This window comes from Mustela putorius, unplaced genomic scaffold (assembly GCF_011764305.1).
Source record: "Mustela putorius furo isolate JIRA1106 unplaced genomic scaffold, ASM1176430v1.1 tig00003871_pilon_pilon_pilon, whole genome shotgun sequence".
NCBI classification, from domain to species: Eukaryota; Metazoa; Chordata; class Mammalia; order Carnivora; family Mustelidae; genus Mustela; species Mustela putorius.
Genome location: NW_025422023.1, coordinates 12,379,257 through 12,399,911, shown reverse-complemented (window position 1 = coordinate 12,399,911; position 20,655 = coordinate 12,379,257). Strand labels below are relative to the sequence as shown.

The window sequence follows — 20,655 nt, the reverse complement described above, 5'->3', positions numbered from 1 at the left end:
ATTCCCACCAACAGTGTAGGAGGGTTCCCCTTTCTCCACATCCTCACCAGCATCTGTCATTTCCTGACTTGTTAATTTTAGCCATTCTGACTGGTGTGAGGTGGTATCTCACTGTGATTTTGATTTGTATTTCTCTGATGCCAAGAGATGTGGAACACTTTTTCATGTGTCCGTTGGCCATCTGGATGTCTTTGCAGAAATGTCGGTTCATGTCCTCTGCCCATTTCATGATTGGATTATTTGTTCTTTGGGTGTTGAGTTTGATAAGTTCTTTATAGATTTTGGATACTAGCCCTTTTTCTGATACGTCGTTTGGCAATATCTTCTCCCATTCTGTCAGTTGTCTTTTGGCTTTGTTAACTGTTTCCTTTGCTGTGCAAAAGCTTTTGATCTTGATGAAGTCCCAGTAGTTTATTGCCCTTGCTTCCCTTGCCTTTGATGATGTTCCTAGGAAGAAGCCGCTGCGGCTGAGGTCGAGGAGGTTGCTGCCTGTGTTCTCCTCAAGGATTTTAGTGGATACCTTTCTCACATGGAGGTCCTTTATCTATTTGGAATCTATTTTCGTGTGTGGTGTAAGGAAATGGTCCAGTTTCATTTTTCTGCATGTGGCTGTTCAGTTTTCCCAACACCATTTGTTGAAGACACTGTCTTTTTTCCATTGGACATTCTTTCCTGCTTTATCGAAGATTAGTTGACCATAGAGTTGAGGGTCCATTTCTGGACTCTCTGTTCTGTTCCATTGATCTATGTGTCTGTTTTTATGCCTGAACCATACTGTCTTGATAATGACAGCTTTGTAATAAGTTTGAAATCTGAAATTGTAATGCCACCGACTTTGGCTTTCTTTTTCAACATTCTTCTGGCTATTCAAGGTCTTTTCTGGTTCCACATAGATTTTAGGATTATTTGTTCCATTTCCTTGAAAAAATTCATGCTATTTTGATAGGGATTGCATTAAACGTGTAGATTGCTTTAGGTAGCATAGACATTTTCACAGTATTTATTCTTCCAATCCATGAGCATGGAACGCTTTTCCATTTCTTTATGTCTTCCTCCATTTTTTTCATGAGTACTTTCTACTTTTCTGAATACAGATTCTTTGCCTTTTTGGTTAGGTTTATTCCTAGGTATCTTATGGTTTGGGGTGCAATTATAAATGGGATTGACTCCTTAACTTCTCTTTCTTCTGTCTTATTGTTGGTGTATAGAAATGCAGCTGATATCTGTGCATTGATTTTATATCCTGACACTACTGAATTCCTGTACAAGTTCTAGCAGATTTGGAGTGGAGTCTTTTGGGTTTTCCACATAATGTATCATATCATCTGCAAAGAGTGAGAGTTTGACTTCGTCTTTGACGATTTGGATGCCTTTAATTTCTTTTTGTTGTCTGATTCCTGAGGCTAGGACTTGTAGTACTAGGTTGAATAGCAGTGGTGATAATGGACATCCCTGCCATGTTCCTGACCTTAGCGGAAAAGTTCTCAGTTTTTCCCCATTGAGAATGATACTCACTGTCGTTTTTCATAGATGGCTTTGATGATACTGAGGTATGTATCCTCTATCCCTACACTTTGAAGAGTTTTGATCAAGAAAGGATGCTGTACTTAGTCAAATGCATTTTCAGCATCTGTTGAGAGTGTCATGTGGTTCTTGTTCTTTCTTTTATTAATGTATTGTATCACCTTGATTGATTTGTGGATGTAGAACCAACCTTGCAGCCCAGGAATAAATCCCACTTGGTCATGGTGAATAATTCTTTTAATGTGCTGTTGGATCCTGTTGGCTAGTATTTTGGTGCTCACCATTTTTCTACTGAGATGATATATTCTATTGATATATGGAAATTCCTTGGATATTTTGGTAGTTAATTCTTTATCATTTAGGCTGCAAATATTTTCTCCCCATCTTCAGAGAAACTGTGGCCTTTTGGCTTCTAGAGATTTCAATTTTGATATATTCTTTTTGTCCATCATTTTTATACATGACTTCAACATTTCGTTTCTTAAGGATTTCTTACATAGTCAAAAAGATGTTTTTCTTTTTGTTTCCTCTTTGTTCTTTTATATTTTTTTTTAACAATTGGATCTTTAGTCTATGTGGAATTTTATTTTTTCCATATGTATGATTTTTTCAACACCACTTACCAGAAAAATCTGTTTTCTTCCCACTGTTTTGAAATGTCTCCTTTATCATATATTGCATTCTTATTTATACCAAGAGTCTGTTTCTGGATTCTGTTTAGTGTCAGTGATCTATTCCTGAGCCAGTGCCATATTATTTAATTACTATAGCCTCATAATAAAACATTTGCAAGACAAATCTTTCTCTTTTAGTTTTACTTTTTCAGACTTGTCTTGGTTTTTCTTGTGCTTTACTCTGTGCAAATTTTGGGATCAAATTGTCAAGGATTTATGCTATCATTAATAAATGTTTGCATCAATGAATATATTTATATATTTTGTCATTTATTCAGGAGTTCTATTATTTCTTTTAGTAAAGTACTTGTAGATTATTGTGAAGATCTTGTTACATTTTATGTTAGATTGTGTCTAGGTATTTAGCAGTAATTTTTCCAGTACAAGGCTTGTTATAATGCCTGGCATGTTATAGGTGCTCAATAGATTTTTTAAAATTGATGAATAAGTGAATATGCATGTAGTTATTGATAAATAGATAGATGAGTATATTGAGCAAAATCTGAAAATAATAAATCCAAAATGGGCGAATTTTCACTTATTTTAAAGGAGAAGATATTTATACTTAAAATTCTGACTTTTCTTTTTTGGCACTGTCATTACTTTATTGATGCTGATGCCTGTAATTTGCAAATTTTGAGGGACCATTACGCTGAATTGCATCTATCTCTCAAACACAAATTGATTTGTGAAATTTGGGAAACCAGAAGAAACACACACACGCACACACAATTTTTTACATTTACCCCCATATTTGCCATGTCCATACCTATATATGTTGTTAAGAAAATGAAAAGAAGCTGAAGATCTGTAGTTTCCATTTGTTGTCATTTATCTTCAACATGAAGAGTTCAGCATTTTTTTGTAGCGCAGTTCTGCTGGTGATGAATTCTCTCCATTTCATTGATCTGATACTGTTTTTTCTTGCCTTCGTTTTGAAAGTATAATTTCAATGGATATAGAATTTTGAGTTAAAGAGATTTTTTTTTTTTTAAGATTTTATTTATTTGACAGACAGAGATCACAAGTAGGCAGAGAGGCAGGCAGATAGAGAGTGAGAGAAGGAAGCAGGCTCCCTGCTGAGCAGAGAGCCCGACATGGGACTCGATCCCAGGACCCTGAGATCATGACCTGAGCCGAAGGCAGCGGCTTAACCCACTGAGCCACCCAGGCGCCCCAGTTAAAGAGATTTTTGTAAAGGTGTTCCATTTTCTTTTATTCTCCACTGTTTCTGATAATAAATCAACAGTTAATGTATTATTATCCAGTATATAATGTTTTCCTCAGACTATTTTTATGATTTTCTCCATTTTTAGATTTCAGCAGTTTTTCTGTGATACGCTGAGCTGTCCTTTCCATTATATTTATCCTGCTTAGGATATATGAACTTTGCAGATCTTCATGTTCATGTTTTTACCACATTTGGGTAAAATCCAAATTACTTACTGTAGTCTTTTTTACCCATTCTCTCACCTTCATTCTGAGACTCCTAATACACATATTTTAGACCACTTTCTATTGTCTCACTGGTTCCTAAAGCTCTCTTTATGTCTTTACTCCTTACTCTTCTTCAGACAGGATAATTTTGATTGTTTTTGTCTTCTACTTCTGTTTTTTTTTTTTTTTTTTTTTTTTTTTTTTTTGGTCAAGTCCAAGTTCTGCTATTAAGCCCATCTGATTTTTCTTTTCATATACTCCCTCATACCCTCATATGGTTCTTTTTTCTGATAGTTGTATAATTTTTCCTCCTTAACTAAAATTTCCACATGTTCAATCCTTCATAATCATATTTTTTTGAATATCCTTGACTGTGTTAGTAATAAGTACTTTAAAATCCTCATTTGCATGGGTCATCTCAGGATTGGTTTCTTTTGGCTGTTTTTTTCTTTTGATTAAGAGTCCCAGAAATATTCTAGTATGTGCAATAAATCTTATGGTCCTCTTGCTTTTACCTTACCGGTATTTTTGTTCCATATTGAGTCTCCATGGTGCTTATCTTGTTTTTGAGTATTTTTGGCTTTCTGTTTTTAAGTTTTCTATCTCAGTATAGGTAAACCTGAGGGAGTTTGTTGAAACATGAATTCACTGCCTCATTTTTGTCAGAGGTTTCTGTTTTCTATAAAGGGAAGTGCTTCAGATAGTAGGGCATTGCTTTTAATTGATAGATGATGTGTTTAGTGTACTTGAACTGAGTCTCACTTTAGAAATAAAGAAGTTTTATTTATATATTTTCCTGTCTGTTCCAGATGTTTTAAAAAATGGTTGTTTAGATTTAACTTAAACATGGTAGAAATGAAAAAACTTTACAAGAACTAAACTGCAGTAATACTAGAAATAAAGGTAAATGTGTTCATCATTAAATAAGAAATTACAAATTCATTTGAGGCCTGAACTTTACCATAAGAAAAAGGATGTCTGTAGAAAAATGTTATGATTAAGTGTGCATGTGTTTATGTGTGTGTATGTCCAGATGCCTTTCCTGTTATTTTTATTGCTTGTTTACAGTGCTTATATCAATGCCTATCTTCAATTTCTTGGTAGTCATACACATTAAACATCAAATAACTGTCAGTATTAATGAAAATTTGTTCAGTAATTTTCTTAATTATTAGTTCATATTTATTTATTTTTGAGCATGTAAGACTCTAGGTTTGCCTGTGAATATAACTGTGTCTAACATTACATGGAAAAGGCTTTAAGGGATTGGAAGAATTATAATTCTTTTTTTTTTTTTTTAAGATTTTATTATTTATTTGACAGAGGGAGATCACAAGTAGGCAGAGAAGCAGGTAGAGAGGCAGGCAGAGAGAGAGGAGGAAGCAGGCTCCCCGCTGAGCAGAGATCCTAATGCGGGACTCGATCCCAGGACCCTGAGATCATGACCTGAGCAGAAGGCAGAGGCTTTAACCCACTGAGCCACCCAGGCACCCCAGGATTGGAAGAATTATAATTCTTAAGAATTATCCCTTTTTTTTATTAAATGATTTTTAATTTATCTTATTTAATCTTCACAACAACCTTGATTTTGTACATTTTGTGATTGAGGAAACACACAGACTAAGATGATGCACTCTGTGAATGCCAGAACTGAAGTTTGAACTTAGTGCCATTCCAAATGGGATATTTTTCATAGTTTACCTTATTTCTTCTTGTAAACTTTGAGTGCTCTTATTTTTGTTATTTTCTGAATATTCTTAAGAGTTTTTATTTCCTTTTGGACCAAAAAAGGTTTTCATTAAGTAAATAACAAAGAGTATATTTTCCCTTTTTTGTTTTCAATATCCAATTTTTAGTTATACAAAAAGTTGAGGGGACTGGGTGTGATTCTTTTTTGGTAGGCAGGAGAGTTATTTAAAATCTTTTATTGTTGATTTTTGGATTTTTTGTATTGTTTACTGGATTTGTTGTCCTCATTTTCTCATGCTTAAAATTTCTTTATGTTCTGTTTATTTTTAATACATAATTTAATATATCTTCATTTTTAAAGTTCATTATTGCTTTACTGTATCTAAAGATTAAAAGATCTCATAGTTCAGGTATTTCTCACTCTTGCTGAGCTCTCTGTATGAAATTAACCTTATCAGCTCAACTTTTCACCTCTTTTACATCATTTGTTTCTGAAATCTAGGTAAAATTGAAGTCTAGGCAAGCACATATGACTAGAAACTCTCCCTTGTGTGAGAGTGTACTTTTAGTAAAAAAGAACAGAAGAAACTTCAATTCACAAACCACTTTTTTTTTCTTTTTGCTTAGTAGATCACAATTTGTGACTTTTTTTAGGTTTTAGAAACAAGTGAATTGGTATATACTGAAAAGAAACCAGATTACAGGAAAATATACCAATATCTCTGATAACGGAAAATGATAAGTTACAAAAATTTCTTTTAAAAAATATGAAGTATTACGATCCTTTATTGTCTACAGGCAGAATGATGGGTTTTGACTAAGATATTTTAGATTAATTTCTTTGCTTTTATAAATTTCTAACTCAAAATTCGTTAAGAAAAACTAAATTAAACTGGAGATTGCTAAACTTGTAAAAGCCAAATTGAGCTTTAAAATTTGTTATTGTATTGCATCATCATTTTTTGTTTTGCCTTATAGCTAGCATTTAATAAAGAAATTTATAAATATTCCAATGATTTATATAGAACTATGATTACTTATAAATTACATATCTTTAGTTTTAATATAAAAATTCTCTTAAGAAATCTCCATTTAATATTTGTTAATTAAACTTTCAAGTTTGGAAACAGATTTGTTATAAAGTAAATAATGGCTGTATACTACTTGTAGGAAGTATGACACCTTTTATGGAGCTTTAAAAAATAAACTAGGGTGATAAATATTTAGGTAGCTACTTTTAATTGTACTGTAATTTAAATTGTTACTTAATATTGCCAATTATTCCTTTTTAGTTCTTTGAAACTTTAAATTTTATGTATGTCTGATCTTTACTGGTTTTTGTTTTAAATTTTTTCTTTCATTGGTAATCCCCTCGGTCTGCTTTCTAAAAATACCCCAATTGACCATATGTCACCACCTCTACAAAACTGCCATTTATCTAGGCCCTTATCATATTTAATCTGTGTGGCTTCTCTGTGTAGCTTATTGCTTGATTTCCTTCTGCTTCTCCCTTTCTACAGTCTTTTACCTACACAGCAAAAAGAGCAAGTTTCCTAAAACCCATACTCCTTAGCCCAGAACCCTCTACTGGCTTCTCATCTCAAAAAGGATGGCCCTTAGAGTCCTTTGTGACTGACCTGTGGCTGCTCCTCTCATTTCCTCTCCTTACACTCTTTATTCTGCTCTGAACATAGGGCTTTCTTACTGCCTTCCTTAAACGTGTGAAGCACACTCACACTTGAGAATATTGGTACTTCCTATCTTCCTCTCAGGACTCCTCTTCTAAATATTTGAGTAAGTTGTTCCCACACTTCATCCAAGAATTTGCTAAAATACATTTTATCAGAGGCTGTCCCTGACCTTTCATATGTAAAACCATTTTTGCAGAGATAGATACATAATTGTAGATTTTTATGTCTTTTTCTCATCTTTAAGTATTTTTTTACTCAGGCCTAATTTGACAAAAGGTATTTTTTGCAACACACTTTTGAATTCTTTCAAAACATTCAAATTACTTTTGCAGAAACAGAATCTTTTTTGTACTGTCAAAATCATTGCCTTATATAATATTTTTTTGATTCTCAAGATTTTAACTACTGCTACAGCTGGCATGAATGTTTTGGGCATAAACACACCTGATGCATGATAAAGCTAAAACATACCTGGTATAAGGAAAGTGTGGACTTCATTCCAGAGTTGTCTACCAGACTCAACATACATACCACTATGGACATCAATCAAGAGTATTTTATAGAAGTGTGAAGTCTTCGTTAATAATCCACAGAGCTGATCAAGTAGATCTCAATTAAAAGAGTTTGATTCGTAATTAAAAACAAACTGAAATGTTTGGCTTGATTATGTAAAAGAACTCTTCTGGATTATTCTGATTTTATTGTTCTGTTAGTTCATCTTGAAAATAGGTTGTGTAGGGGCGCCTGGATGGCTCAGTGGGTTAAAGCCTCTGCCTTCGGCTCAGGTCATGATCCGAGGGTCCTGGGATTGAGCCCCGCATCGGCCTCTCTGCTCAGCGGGAAGCCTGCTTCTTCCTCTCTCTCTGCTTGCCTTTCTGCCTACTTGTGATCTGTGTCAAATAAATAAATAAAATCTTAAAAAAAAAAAAAAAACTTTTATTTGATGTTAACTCCAAGATTAGTAATAAATGACTTCTAGAGAATTACTGTTTTTCTTAACATATATAGTAAAAAAATGACATCTAATGAAAAATTCTGCAAGTGTGTGAAAGTGATGGTTACACAATATTGTGGTGTGCTCAATAGTAAATTTTATATTGTGTGTATTTTACCACAATAAAACTAAAAAGAACATCTACACTTGCATTCTTTTAACATAAGGAAAACCTGTTGACAATGTAACTCTACAGTATAGAAGAAAAAGCAGAATTCATGGAATTAGAAGACTTGTATAATACTAATTATGCCATGATTGTACTGGACAAAGTTTGGCAATTCTTTTGCATTTTCTTAGCTGTAGTTTTCTTATATTTAATATGAATGTACTTCTTAGTTTTATGAAGAACAAATGAAGTTCAGCTTATGATGGACAAATGCCTTTTAAAAATTATAAATCAGTTTACGGATTATAGGTATAATTTTTCTTATTTTCAGAAGAGTAATTAATTGATCTGGCTGTTGGTATTAGATATAAGATTTTTGGCCTGAGGCATTTGCTGTTGAGGTTTCTGTGTTTTTGAATTGTGTGTGTGTGTGTGAAAATGCACCTTTTCCCAGGTTAATTGAGAATGGAAATGTTTATCTTACATTTGGAGTGTTTTGTTGGCATTATTGTCAAGGTTTCTGTTATTATTGTCTTTGCCTAACAATCCTTCATAATGTCTGAAGAGAAAGCTGCCTAAGCCGAGTTATATATTGGACAACTTAGCTTTTCCTTTCTTATTTGAAGTCACTTGGTTAAAAAGCATTTATAAAAAAAAAAAAAAAAAAAAAAAAAAAAAAATTTACCGTGGGATAGAGAACAATAGATTGGGTAAAGTACAATGATAAAGTAATAAATTAAATTTAAATAATAGAAAATTATTTATTTTAAACCATTGATTAAATTGTATTGCATTTCTGCATTAAGTTCAGTGAATTTACATATTTATTTATTTTTAAAGATTTTATTTATTTATTTATTTGACAAAGATTACCAGCAGGCAGAGAGGCAGGCAGAGAGAGAGAGGAGGAAGCAGGCTTCCCACTGAGCAGAGAGCCTGATGCGGGGCTCGATCCCAGGACCCCGAGATCATGACCTGAGCTGAAGACAGAGGCTTTAACCCACTGAGCCACCCAGGCACCCCAAGTTCAGTGAATTTAAAAGATTGTTTTTCCCTCTAAGAAAACAATGAGTGGGGGGAACTCATCAGTCAATTTAAGAGATATTTTTGCAAAAATACAGTATATGGGAAAGTGATCAATAGAAAACTCACTTTAGCAAGAAGCACCTTCTATACGGCAAGAAGAAAATCAGAATTTGAAGAGGAAACAATGAGTATTAGATGAAATATATATTGAGTGTTCGGATTTTGGACATGACAAAGAACTCTATGACATAAGATACAACATAAAATACTAAAAAGGTCTTAATCTTTTTAGAATTCCCTATTTTTAACATCTTCCATTACTTAGAAGTATGTATTGGAAAGCAGTATGTATTGACTATGATTAATAGAGTAAGTGTGCCCTGTTTTCAGTTTTAAGTAATTGTTTTTTTCTCTTAGTTGTAATATTTCTGCTGTTTGCCCCAGAATTACTTGAGATAGACGTGTGGCCCATTGATGTATTTAAAAATGTTAAATTTGATTGCCTTAAGGTAGCCTACTCAGGTTTTCATTTGCTGCGATTTCTGCCATTCTTACGCTGTCTGCCTTACCGCAGTCATTTCACTTACATGAAACATCTGGCTTCTGGAGACATAATGTAACTATTACAAAACCTTGATGAAACAGGCAAAAGGCAAGCACAGCAAACAAAAGCATAATTCCTAACTCATGCCTGCAAAATGCTTACCTTTCCCTATCAAGCCTGTGAATGGAGATTCCCATGAGACTTGGATGAGCAGGTCTGAAACCAGTGGTCTTTGAATCATCCCAATGCATTGTATCATCTATATTTAGTAATAAGTATCTCATTTTTCAAACGCTGTCATGGCTGTTAAATTGTGCATAAAAGGCTATGATAAATTTCCCCTAAGTCAAAGTCGGGTGGAGAGTACAGATTGCTAGTTTTACCTAGTTATTCCTCATATTTTATTTAATTGATATTTATTGGGAAGGATACATTCTTTGGAGACCTCTTTTGGAGAAGGGTCTGTTATTAATATAGTAATATTTCCAATTATTTAAATGAATGTCCTCAAAATGTGATGGTTGAGCTGTTCTTGTGGTAATAGAACTTAAATCCTGGAAATCATTACAGAATTTGAAATGAAAAAAACTGAACCATCCAGATAGCAGTCTGTTTAAAATTGCCATATGTATTCTCTTTTATACTCTGCTTTATTTTTTCTTCATCAGACTTGTACCACTAAACATTGTATATTTGTCTCTCTGTTTGTTGTCTGTCTCTTCCTACTATATAAACCATGAGTGTAGGGACTTAATTCTGTTTACTGTTCTACTTTACTGCTTAGAACAATGTCTGACACAGAATGAGAAACTTAAGTATTTGGTGTGTAAGTGTGTAAAACCCTTCTTATCTCACTTTAGTGTATCCTTTTCTGGGGACTGCCCTCTCCATTTTATCTTCAGTTGTCCTTTAGCTTAATATTTCCAAAACACAGATCCTGATGTAAATGATCTTACTCTTAAGCCCTTTTGCCTACAAAATGACATCAGTCCTTAAGCATATCTCACTTACTACATTGCTGTTAGTTCTCTTTGCTTTAATTAGACCTCTGAGCTCCTTGAGGAAAAAAACTTTGTTGTCTTCATCTGCTTATCCCCACCCGCCATACTATCTGAAGGTGCTTAAGAAATGTTGTAGAATGAAGGAGTAGTGTTTTACATGTGAAAAGAATCTCCAGTCCAGAGGTAGTATGGTACCTGTTAATGATTATGCTGGAAGTTAGCCCCAGAGGTAGATTCCCTTAGTCCAGGGTTTTACCACTAATGAGAATGGATTTCAGCTTTTAACAAAAAGCATTTTGTTTCTTCACTTGCAGATATTGATGATGTTAAGAAATACAAACCAGGTTACTTGGAAGCTACGCTTAATTGGTTTAGATTTTATAAGGTGCCAGAAGGAAAACCTGAAAACCAGTTTGCTTTTAATGGAGAATTCAAAAACAAGGTGAAAATGATCATCTTTATTTGAAAACGGACCTTGTGATACTTGTACAATACTTCTTTCAGTTTGGGGCATTTCTTATGTGAATATTTTTATGTAACATGGTAACAAAAGTGCTTTATATTGACTTCAATATTTAAGGACATTTTATCATATATATTTAAGAGGATTTTTTTTTTCAGGAGATCTAAGTGAATTAATAAGCTTTGATACATATATATATTCATCTCTTTATCTATTGACAACTCCCTCATCTCAGAATATGAAGGATTTCCAAACTGTGTATGAAGAAGCTTCCATTTCCTATCCCGGAGAGGAAAAAGTCATTTACTTTACTTACTGTAAATCCAAAGGGGCTTCCCCCTTAAGAGTTCAGTCTACCATGACTGACTTTTGAATTATTTTACTGTCACAGGATTTTTCTATTAGAATACCACAGAGTTACCATGAAGTTTGTCTGATACGACACAAATGGAGAAAATGAATCAAAGACATGAAGTCTTAAGTCATGGAATATTTTTTTAATATTATCACCATTATTTAAATTACACATACACCAGCACTTATGTGGGTACTAATAAGTAAAGTATATGTAAAATAAACAATGTGAATGGAAACTTAAAAATTATAATAAATATCTTGCTATATAAGAATTTATTGCTTGACCTAGTATTTTTGAAGAGGTGCATTCAAAGAATCCTTAAGATCTTGAGCACTTTGTCTAAGACTTAGTAAATGTAGATATAAAATCTGTTTTCAAATAGATACTCTTTCTTTTTTTTTTTTTAAGATTTTATTTATTTATTTGGCAGAGATCACAAGTAGGCAGAGAGAGGTAGGCAGAGAGAGGGGGAAGCAGCAAGCAGAGAGCCCAGTGCGGGGCTGGATCCCATGACCTGAGCAGAAGGCAGAGGCTTAACACTAAGCCACCTAGGTGCCCTGATACTCTTTCTTTAAAAAAAAAAATAATAATTTATAAGATAAATCATTTTTTGTTTTTTCCTGTAAAAAATTTTATATTTTATATTTTTCATTTGAACTTTTGTGGCTCCTTATTGCCTCAGGGTAAAATTGCTAAATCATGAATTTATAGAATGAGGTAATTTGGGGTGGTTTTTTTTGGTTGTTGTTTTGTCTTTGTTTTCTTTTGCTTGATTTTGATAAATACTAATTTTTTTCTTAGTGAAGACTAGGTCAATTATACAACCTGATTTTGGAGCATAATATCTTATTCATTGCTTTTTACCACTTCTGTATAAAATATAGTGCCTAACTCAGGAAAAAATTAAATTGTATCTCTTCACCATGTTTTATTTTACTATTATGTTATGTTATTCACCATACAGTACTTAATAGTTCCCCATATAGTTTTCCATGATTCATTGTTTGCCTGTAACACCCAGTGCTCATTGTAATGTGTGCCCTCCTTAATCCCCATCATTAGACTAACCCATCCCCCTAGCCCCCTTCTGTCTGAAACCCTCAATTTGTTTCCTGGAGTCCAGAGTCGCTCATGGCTTGTCTCCCCCTCCAATTCCCCCCCTTCATTTTTCCCTTCTGATGTCCTCCATGCTATTCTTTGTGTCCCACATAGAAGTGAAACCATATTTGAAAAGATGACACCATGTTTGAAAAAGATTTTTCCTGCCAACTCCTTTAAGCAGGTGGAAAAGTGATTCTAAATAATCATAATTATCTGAATGATTTGGTTAAAATTTTTCTTTGTATTATCTGGACAATAAATTGGCTTTTTTGTCCCAAATCTTAAGTGGAACTCCCCGGTACTGTCTCTTTGGGCCATACTCCTGTATCTCAGGCAACAACAGAGCTGAAAGAACTTTTATTTCCCCCCCAGAAGTACATTTCTCATTATTATATCTTGGTTCCCAAGATTTTTATTTTCTTCATTTCTTACCATAATGTGTTTAGTTGTCATAGAAAGAGAAAGGAGGTAGTATGAATTAGTTAATATATAAGGACCCTCCTTAAGGAAAATTAGCAACATTAGGAGGAGAAAAATGAAATTTGCTGCTTTGGAATAACAAAGCAAGTGTTCCTTTAGATAGTCTTCTAGATACGGATCTAGCAAGAGGTATATATTGTTGATTTTGCATTTTGGGCCACAGTAGGAATTTATACTAAGAAAAAATTTGAGAATGTTTAAGAGGCTTACTACTTTTAGACAGTGGATATTCTAAAATGATTATACAATTAGACTGCAGTTTTGATGGTGATGGAATTAATAGATATATGCTTACTTACAGGCAAGGGGCTAGACTAAGCACTTTGCATACAACTTGTTTATCCTTTCAGCAGCTGGTTAATTTAAATCAGGTGTTGGCAACTTTTTCTGTAAAGCACCAGGTCTTAAATATTTTAGATTTTGTAGGCTATTTGGTTTCTGTCACAACTTCTCACCTCTGCCATTGTGGTGCTAAAGCAGTCATAGGCCATGTCACAAATGAATGGGCATGACTATGTTCACTAAAACTTTATTTACAAAAACCCGTGGTGAGCTAGATTTGGCCTATTTGGGCCTAGTTTACCAACCCCCAAATTACATGATCTCAATTACCTTCTACTTAACAGATGAAGAAGTTGAGAGTTAGATAAAGTAACTTGCTCAAAAGTCACACAGCTGATAAATAAGGATGCCAGAATTATACTCAGGTTTGCCTGACTCCAGAGCTCGTATTCTTAAAAATAAGCTGTCATAGTGAGAATAGTTCCATGTTAGTATAATGATGTGATCTTTATGTCTATTTTTGATTTGAAATAGGCTTTTGCTCTTGAAGTTATTAAATCTACTCATGAATGTTGGAAAACATTGCTTATGAAGAAGTGTGATGGAGGGGCTATAAGTTGGTAAGAATTCATCTTTTCTATGTAATGTTATTTTATTATTAATGGTACTAAACAGCTATATTATACTAGTCAGATAAAAAAGGAGAGTTGGATTTTTTTTTTTTTTTTTCATTTAAAAAATGCTTATGGAGCACCCATTTGGAAAGCAGTACCAACTGCTGGACACTATCAAAGTAGGAATTGACATGGTCCCTTTTCTCAGATTTATAGTTTAGTGGGGGATTCTATTGAGTAAATAGGCATTTTAATTATAATACGTTGTGATGTATGCAAAGATGGGATTAAAAAAGTGATTTTTCAACATGCAAATAGTTATTTTGTTTATGTGTGACTACTACATCATTTCTTGGTGAAATAGTAATAAGCCTTTTTATCCAACATGATCTTGGTCACTAGCTGATTGATGAAAGGGAATCAAACGATAGTAACATACATAACTCATTTTTTCCTATTTTAAAACATTTAAACGTACATTTATTTATTCCTCTTTGGATATAGGGCTAAGACCTTTTCTGTATATGTTCCAAATAAGTTACATATATTCTAACATAATATAGAATAGAAAACCACGATAAGATCCTCTAATCCTTAAACTCCTTACAGTTAAGAACTCTTAAAGATTCTTAGGTTCTGTTTCCTAAACCTTTTTTTACAGTTTTCATACCCACACTACTTTGACACCAGTTATTATAGCGAGTTACCTTTATTGAGGCTTTTTAGCCTTTGTAGTTCTAGAGCCTGCTTAGTGTTTATAGAATCTGTTCTTTTTCCATACTCCCTTCTTTGATGAGCATAATTACCACTTAAATTATGAAATAGTAACAAGGGCAACTCACATCAACAGGTTTAGAAAAAAAAAACAGTGGGCTCTTGATAAGTCTAACTGTAGGAAGCAAACACAGATAGTCATTTTAGAGAGTAGAATGGCACCCAACTTCATTGTCCCCTTCTCGGAATCAGGAGAAATTCAGAAGTTATTCACTCTTCAACAAATACTGATTTGAAGGTCTTCTGCCAGGGACTCTGCTGATACTAGGATTATTGGTGTGACTATAATAAAAAGAATCCCTGCCCTTCTGGAGCATGAAGTCTGGGAATCAATAGAAGTGTTAAAGCTATCATTATAATAGGGTTGCCTGGGTAGCTTAGTCGGTTCAGTGTACAACTCTTAATTTCACATCAGGTCATGATCTCAGGGTTGTGAGATCAAACCCCTTGTCAGGCTCTGTGCTGAGCATGGAGCATCCTTGAGACTCTCTGTCTCCCTCTCCCCCTATTCCCTGCTCACATACTCTTTCTCTTAAAAAAAAAAAAAAAAAGATGAAATAATTAGAGTAATCAGGTGGAATAAATAATTAGTCTAAAGAAGTAGTTTATCCATGTCATAGAGAGGCTCATCTTGCCTATAACACACATGCATGGGAATTATACTTCTCTTGTAAGTTCAAGTAACACTGTCAGTTCACTAATCTCCTTATCTCCTTTCTTCTTATGTCTTATGCAGACCACTCTTTTTTAGCATAATCTTAAAATTGACTTGATTGTTTCTAATTTAATTAATACAGTTTATTAACAAAACTGGGTATAACTGAATGCCTTCTGGTCCTGACTATCCTAGTAATTAGTAGACCTAGGTATCCTTCATGATATTCTGAGATATTCTAAGTGAGATATTCATGTGGTGAGCTCCTCTAAAAAGGAGTCTCTCAGTGTCCAGAGAAGTATTTGCTTGCTGTTTGCTTTCATCTCCTTCCTTAATGGTACTTTCTGAAAAGCTTTTGCAGTCCATGTTTTCCAGGTTCCTCAGCTACACAGCTAGAGGCTGTTGATTTGGTTAGCTTTTCTATAGCTTGATGTCATTCCTTCCATACTGAGTGTAATTATCTTTACTCTGAGGGTAACTTCATTTGTACTCTCTGGAGTCATTTTTCTGTAGTCTCCTAGGTAATGATAAGGATTATGTTAACAGTAAGAATTGTCATTTATTGAACTTTGTACTATTTTTTGGGTTCAAAGTGTTTAGTATGTGTTATCTTAATAGTCAACAAGAATTCTGTAAGATATGTATCATTGTCTCCATTTTACTCATGAGGAAATTGACAGCACAGAGAGATTAAGTAATCTAAGGTCACACTGAGTAGTAGAGCCAGGTTTTAAGCCAGATTCCAAATGTACTCTTACCTCTGTCTTTTCAAGGAAATACAACTAAATAATTTTTTAGCTTAAGAATTTTCAGGACATAAATTTCTGGGCATAAATTTTATGCATCTAGATATTGTAAAGTCAGAATCTTCAAATTTTAACTCGTTTTGTCCATTATTTTCTTATTTTTATCACTACTTGATTTGTAAAAATATATTCACAATAGTAAAGTTTTTATTCCCTTTGTCTTAGTAAATTTCTTCTTTCTCTTTATTCCTTAAAATATACACTGTTACTGATTAGTGACCCCCCGCCCCATTCCTTTTTAGCCTATTTTCCCTACTCAGTTGAGTTTAGGTCCACATTTTTTTTTTTAATCACAACATTTCTCTCAAATCACATATAGTATGTTATATTTACCTAGGAAAACTGGAAAATTCAGGTGCACTGTCTCCTTCTTTAAACCCAGTGAATTAGGCTGAGGAGTAGGGTCTAAGCATCTGTGTTTTAAAGCTTCGTACGTAAGTGCCTCTGATAAGCCTCTCTGCTCAAGAACCACAAAGTCCCAACTTCTCAGAGAAGAATAAACAAGACCTTCTAGGATTTGGCCCCTGCTACCTGTCTGGCCTCATTTTCCATCACTTCTGACCTTGTCATGTGCAACAACGTAGAAACACTTGTTACTCCACAAACACCATGCTCTGATTGACCTCCAGTCCATCATGCTGTTTCCTTTGCCACTATTTTCTTCTCATTTCTTTCTCTTTTTTTTAAATTAACATATAATGTATTATTTGCTTCAGGGGTACAGGTCTGTGAATTATCAGTCTTAACAATTATCTCTTAACAATTCACAGCACTCACCATAGCACATACCCTCCCCAATGTCCATAACCCAGTCACCCTATCCCTCCCGCTCCACCTCCCAGCAACCCTCAATTTGTTTGCTGAGATTTGGTTTGTCTCCCTCCCCAGTACCATTTTGTTTCAATTTTACCCTCCGTACCCTCCACAACCTCCTGCCCTGCCTCTCAAATTCCTTACATCAGGGAGATCAAATGATAATTATCTTTCTCTGTTTGACTTATTTCACTTACCTTCTAGTTCCATCCATCTCATTGCAAATGGCAAGATTTTGTGGGTTTTTGGATGGCTGCATAGTATTCCACTGCCTATATATACACACATCTTATTTATCCATTTATCTGTTAATGGACATTTAGGTTCTTTCCGTAGTATGGCTATTGTGGAGATTGCTGCTATAAACTTTTGGATGCACATGTCCCTTGGGATCACTACATTTGTATCTTTAGGGTAAATACCCAGTAGTGTGATTGCTGGGTTATAGGGTAGCCCGATTTTCAACTTTTTGAGGAACCTCCATACTGTTTCCCAGAGTGGCTGCACCAGCTTGCATTCCCACCAACAGTGTAGGAGGGGTCCCCTTTCTCCACATCCTCACTAACACCTGTAATTTTTAGCCATTTTGACTGGTGTGAGGTGGTGTCTCACTGTGGTTTTGATTGGTATTTCCCTGATGCTGAGTGATATTGAGCACTTTTTCATGTGTCCGTTGGCCATCTGGATATCTTCTTTGCAGAAATGTTTGTTCATGTCTTCTGCCCATTTCTTGATTGGATTATTTGTTCTTTTCATGTTGAGTTTAATAAGTTCCTTTTAGATTTTGGATACTAGCCCTTTACCTGATATGTCATTTGCAAATATCTTCTCCCATTCTTGTCATTTGTCTTTTGGCTTTGTTGACTGTTTATTTGCTGTGCAAAAGGTTTTGATCTTGATGAAATCTCAGTAGTTCATTTTTGTCCTTGCTTCCCTTACGTTTGGCAATGTTTCTAGGAAGAAGTTGCTGCAGCTGAGGTCAAAGAGGTTGCTGCTTGTGTTCTCCTCAAGGATTTTGATGGATTCCTTTCTCTCATTGAGGTCCTTCAACCATTTTGAGTCTGTTTTTGTGTGTGGTGTAAGGAAATGGTCCAGTTTCATTCTTCTGCATGTGGCTGTCTAATTTTCCCAACACCATTTGTTGAAGAGACTGTCTTTTTTCCATTGGACATTCTTTCCTGCTTTGTTGAAGATTAGATGACCATGGAGTTGAGGGTCTTTTTCTGGGCTCTCTATTCTGTTCCATTGATCTATGTGTCTGTTTTTATGCCCGTACCATACTGTCTTAATAATGACAGCTTTGTAATAGAGCTTGAACTCCAGGATTGGGATGCTACCAACTTTGGTTTTCTTTTTTAACGTTCCTCTGGCCATTTGGGGTCTTTTCTGGGGTTCCACATAGATTTTAGGATTATTTGTTCCATTTCTTTGAAAAACATTGATGGTATTTTGATAAGGACTGCATTAAACGTGTAGATTGCTTTAGGTAGCATAGATATTTTCACAATATTTGTGCTTCCAGTCCATGAGCATGGAACATTTTTCCATTTCTTTGTGTCTTTCTCCATTTATTTCATGAGTACTTTCTAGTTTTCTGAGTACAGATTCTTTGCCTCTTTGGTTAGGTTTATTCCTAGGTATCTTACGGTTTTGGGTGCACTTGTAAATGGGTTTGACTCCTTAATTTCTCTTTCTTCTGTCTTGCTGTTGGTGTATAGAAATGCAACTGATGTCTGTGCATTGATTTTAGATCCTAACACTTCACTGAATTCTACGAGTTCTAGCAGTTTTGGAGTGGAGTCTTTTGAATTTTCCACATAAAGTATCATATCATCTGCAAAGAGTGAGAGATTGACTTCTTGGCCGATTCGGATTCTCATTTCTTGAGCTAGCTAACTTACTCCTCTTTTTGAGACTTGGTTTTGACTTTTTACTTTCTATAGGAAGCTTTCCTTCAGATGAGCTGGCATTCGAGGACACTACATTCCTTGCTCCCTGTGAGCTTTTGTCATTGCATTTATAGTTACTGCTTGGTTTATGAATTTGTCTCCTCTTCTGGAACATAAGGTCCTCAAAAGCAGATAAATAAAGATACTTTATTCATCTTTATGTTCCTTATGCCTGGCATGTAATACCTGTTGGAGTAAATTGTTTACTGATATTTTAAAACCAACAGGTAGTTGTTGTTTTTCAAATCTAGTACGACTCGTCTGCTTCCAGGATCCCTGCATGTATTAAATTCTGTAACTGATACTTTGAATAATCTTCTTTGTGTTGTTTTATTCTTTTTTTCCATTGCTTAGTATTTACTACTAAGAAAGCTACATATTCTTTTACTACTTTTTCTACTTTCCTACTTTATACTACTACTTTTACTACTATTCTTTACTACTGAGAAAGCTACATATTTTTTAAACAGAGATAATTTGATTATTTTTATTCTTCCATAAAGTAACTTTCTACTGTGTTGTAGGAGAAATAGAGTTTTGCCATTTAAGCTTTACTCTTCAGCCCCTCTTAGTCTTTCTTCCACCATGGCTTATTTATCTAATTTTTAAGAAATCAGAGATGTACTGTTTATTTTGCTAGTTTATTTTATTTCACCATTATTTATCCTGACCCATCTATTTTCCAGATTTTTCAATTTTTTCATGTTTTGATTCCCAGATGCACTTCTAGAGCATCTGAATTTTTTTAATTTAATTTTTAATTCATTTTTACTTAAATTCAGTTACTTGTCATTTATTCATAAGTTGTTTTATGTTACTTTATATTACAACTACTTTCTTATTTAATGTACTTTATATAGTACTGTCAGAATTATCTTTGACAGATACACATGTGATTGTCATTTTTTTGCTTAAAAACTTCTTGTGGCATCCTTTGATCTTGAATATAATCCAGCTCTTCTATATATTAAACAGCAGGTCCAGACCTACTTTTCCAGCCTCATGTTCTATCCCCTCCTATCTCATTGTCTTTCCTCCATGAATATGTGCTCATTCTTCAAGAAGCAGTTCTGCAATGAACTTTTATTTCTTTTGGGCAGATTACCTGTGCTCTCAGGTCATTGCTATATACTCCTCTGTGTAGAACTTGGTATGTTTTATTATTTTTTTCAAAGATTTTATTTATTTATTTGACAGAGATCACAAGTAGGCAGAGAGGCAGGCAGAGAGAGAGGGGGAAGCAGGCTTCCTGCTGAGCAGAGAGCCCCACGTGGGGCTCTATCCCAGGATCCTGGGATCATGACCTGAGCTGAAGGCAGAGGCTTCACCCACTGAGCCACCCAGGTACCCCTGTTTTATTATTTTTTTTTTTTTATGCTTTGAGTTTGTATCTCAGCACTTAGTGACAGGACTTGACACATAGTAGGTAGTTTACACATGCTTAATGAATAACTCTTAAGTATTACAAATATATAGATATGTTCTTCCAAATTGTGTAGGTCTTAAAATTGTTTCTTTTTACCTTTCTAGAGGAAGGTGTATTTGATCTATGTATGTAGAGCTCCAGTTCTTTTAGCTTTCTATAGATTTACTTCGGTGTCAGTTTTCTTCTGTAAACTCTTGAGGTTATGGTCCAAAATCATTATCATTCTTAGCTCTTTAAATTTTTTC

The 20,655-nt window shown here is 34.4% G+C and overlaps 1 protein-coding gene across 2 annotated transcripts in view; it reads left to right on the top strand.

Moving 5' to 3' along the window:
- The window catches only part of PPA2 (inorganic pyrophosphatase 2), a 93,282-nt gene that overhangs the window by 52,734 nt on the left and 19,893 nt on the right, over positions 1-20,655 (top strand). For both annotated transcript variants that reach the window (XM_045067058.1, XM_045067056.1), the window contains 2 exons: positions 11,004-11,131; positions 13,908-13,993. In XM_045067058.1, coding sequence (XP_044922993.1) covers positions 11,004-11,131; positions 13,908-13,993 — 214 coding nt within the window. The remainder of the gene's footprint in view (positions 1-11,003; positions 11,132-13,907; positions 13,994-20,655) is intronic.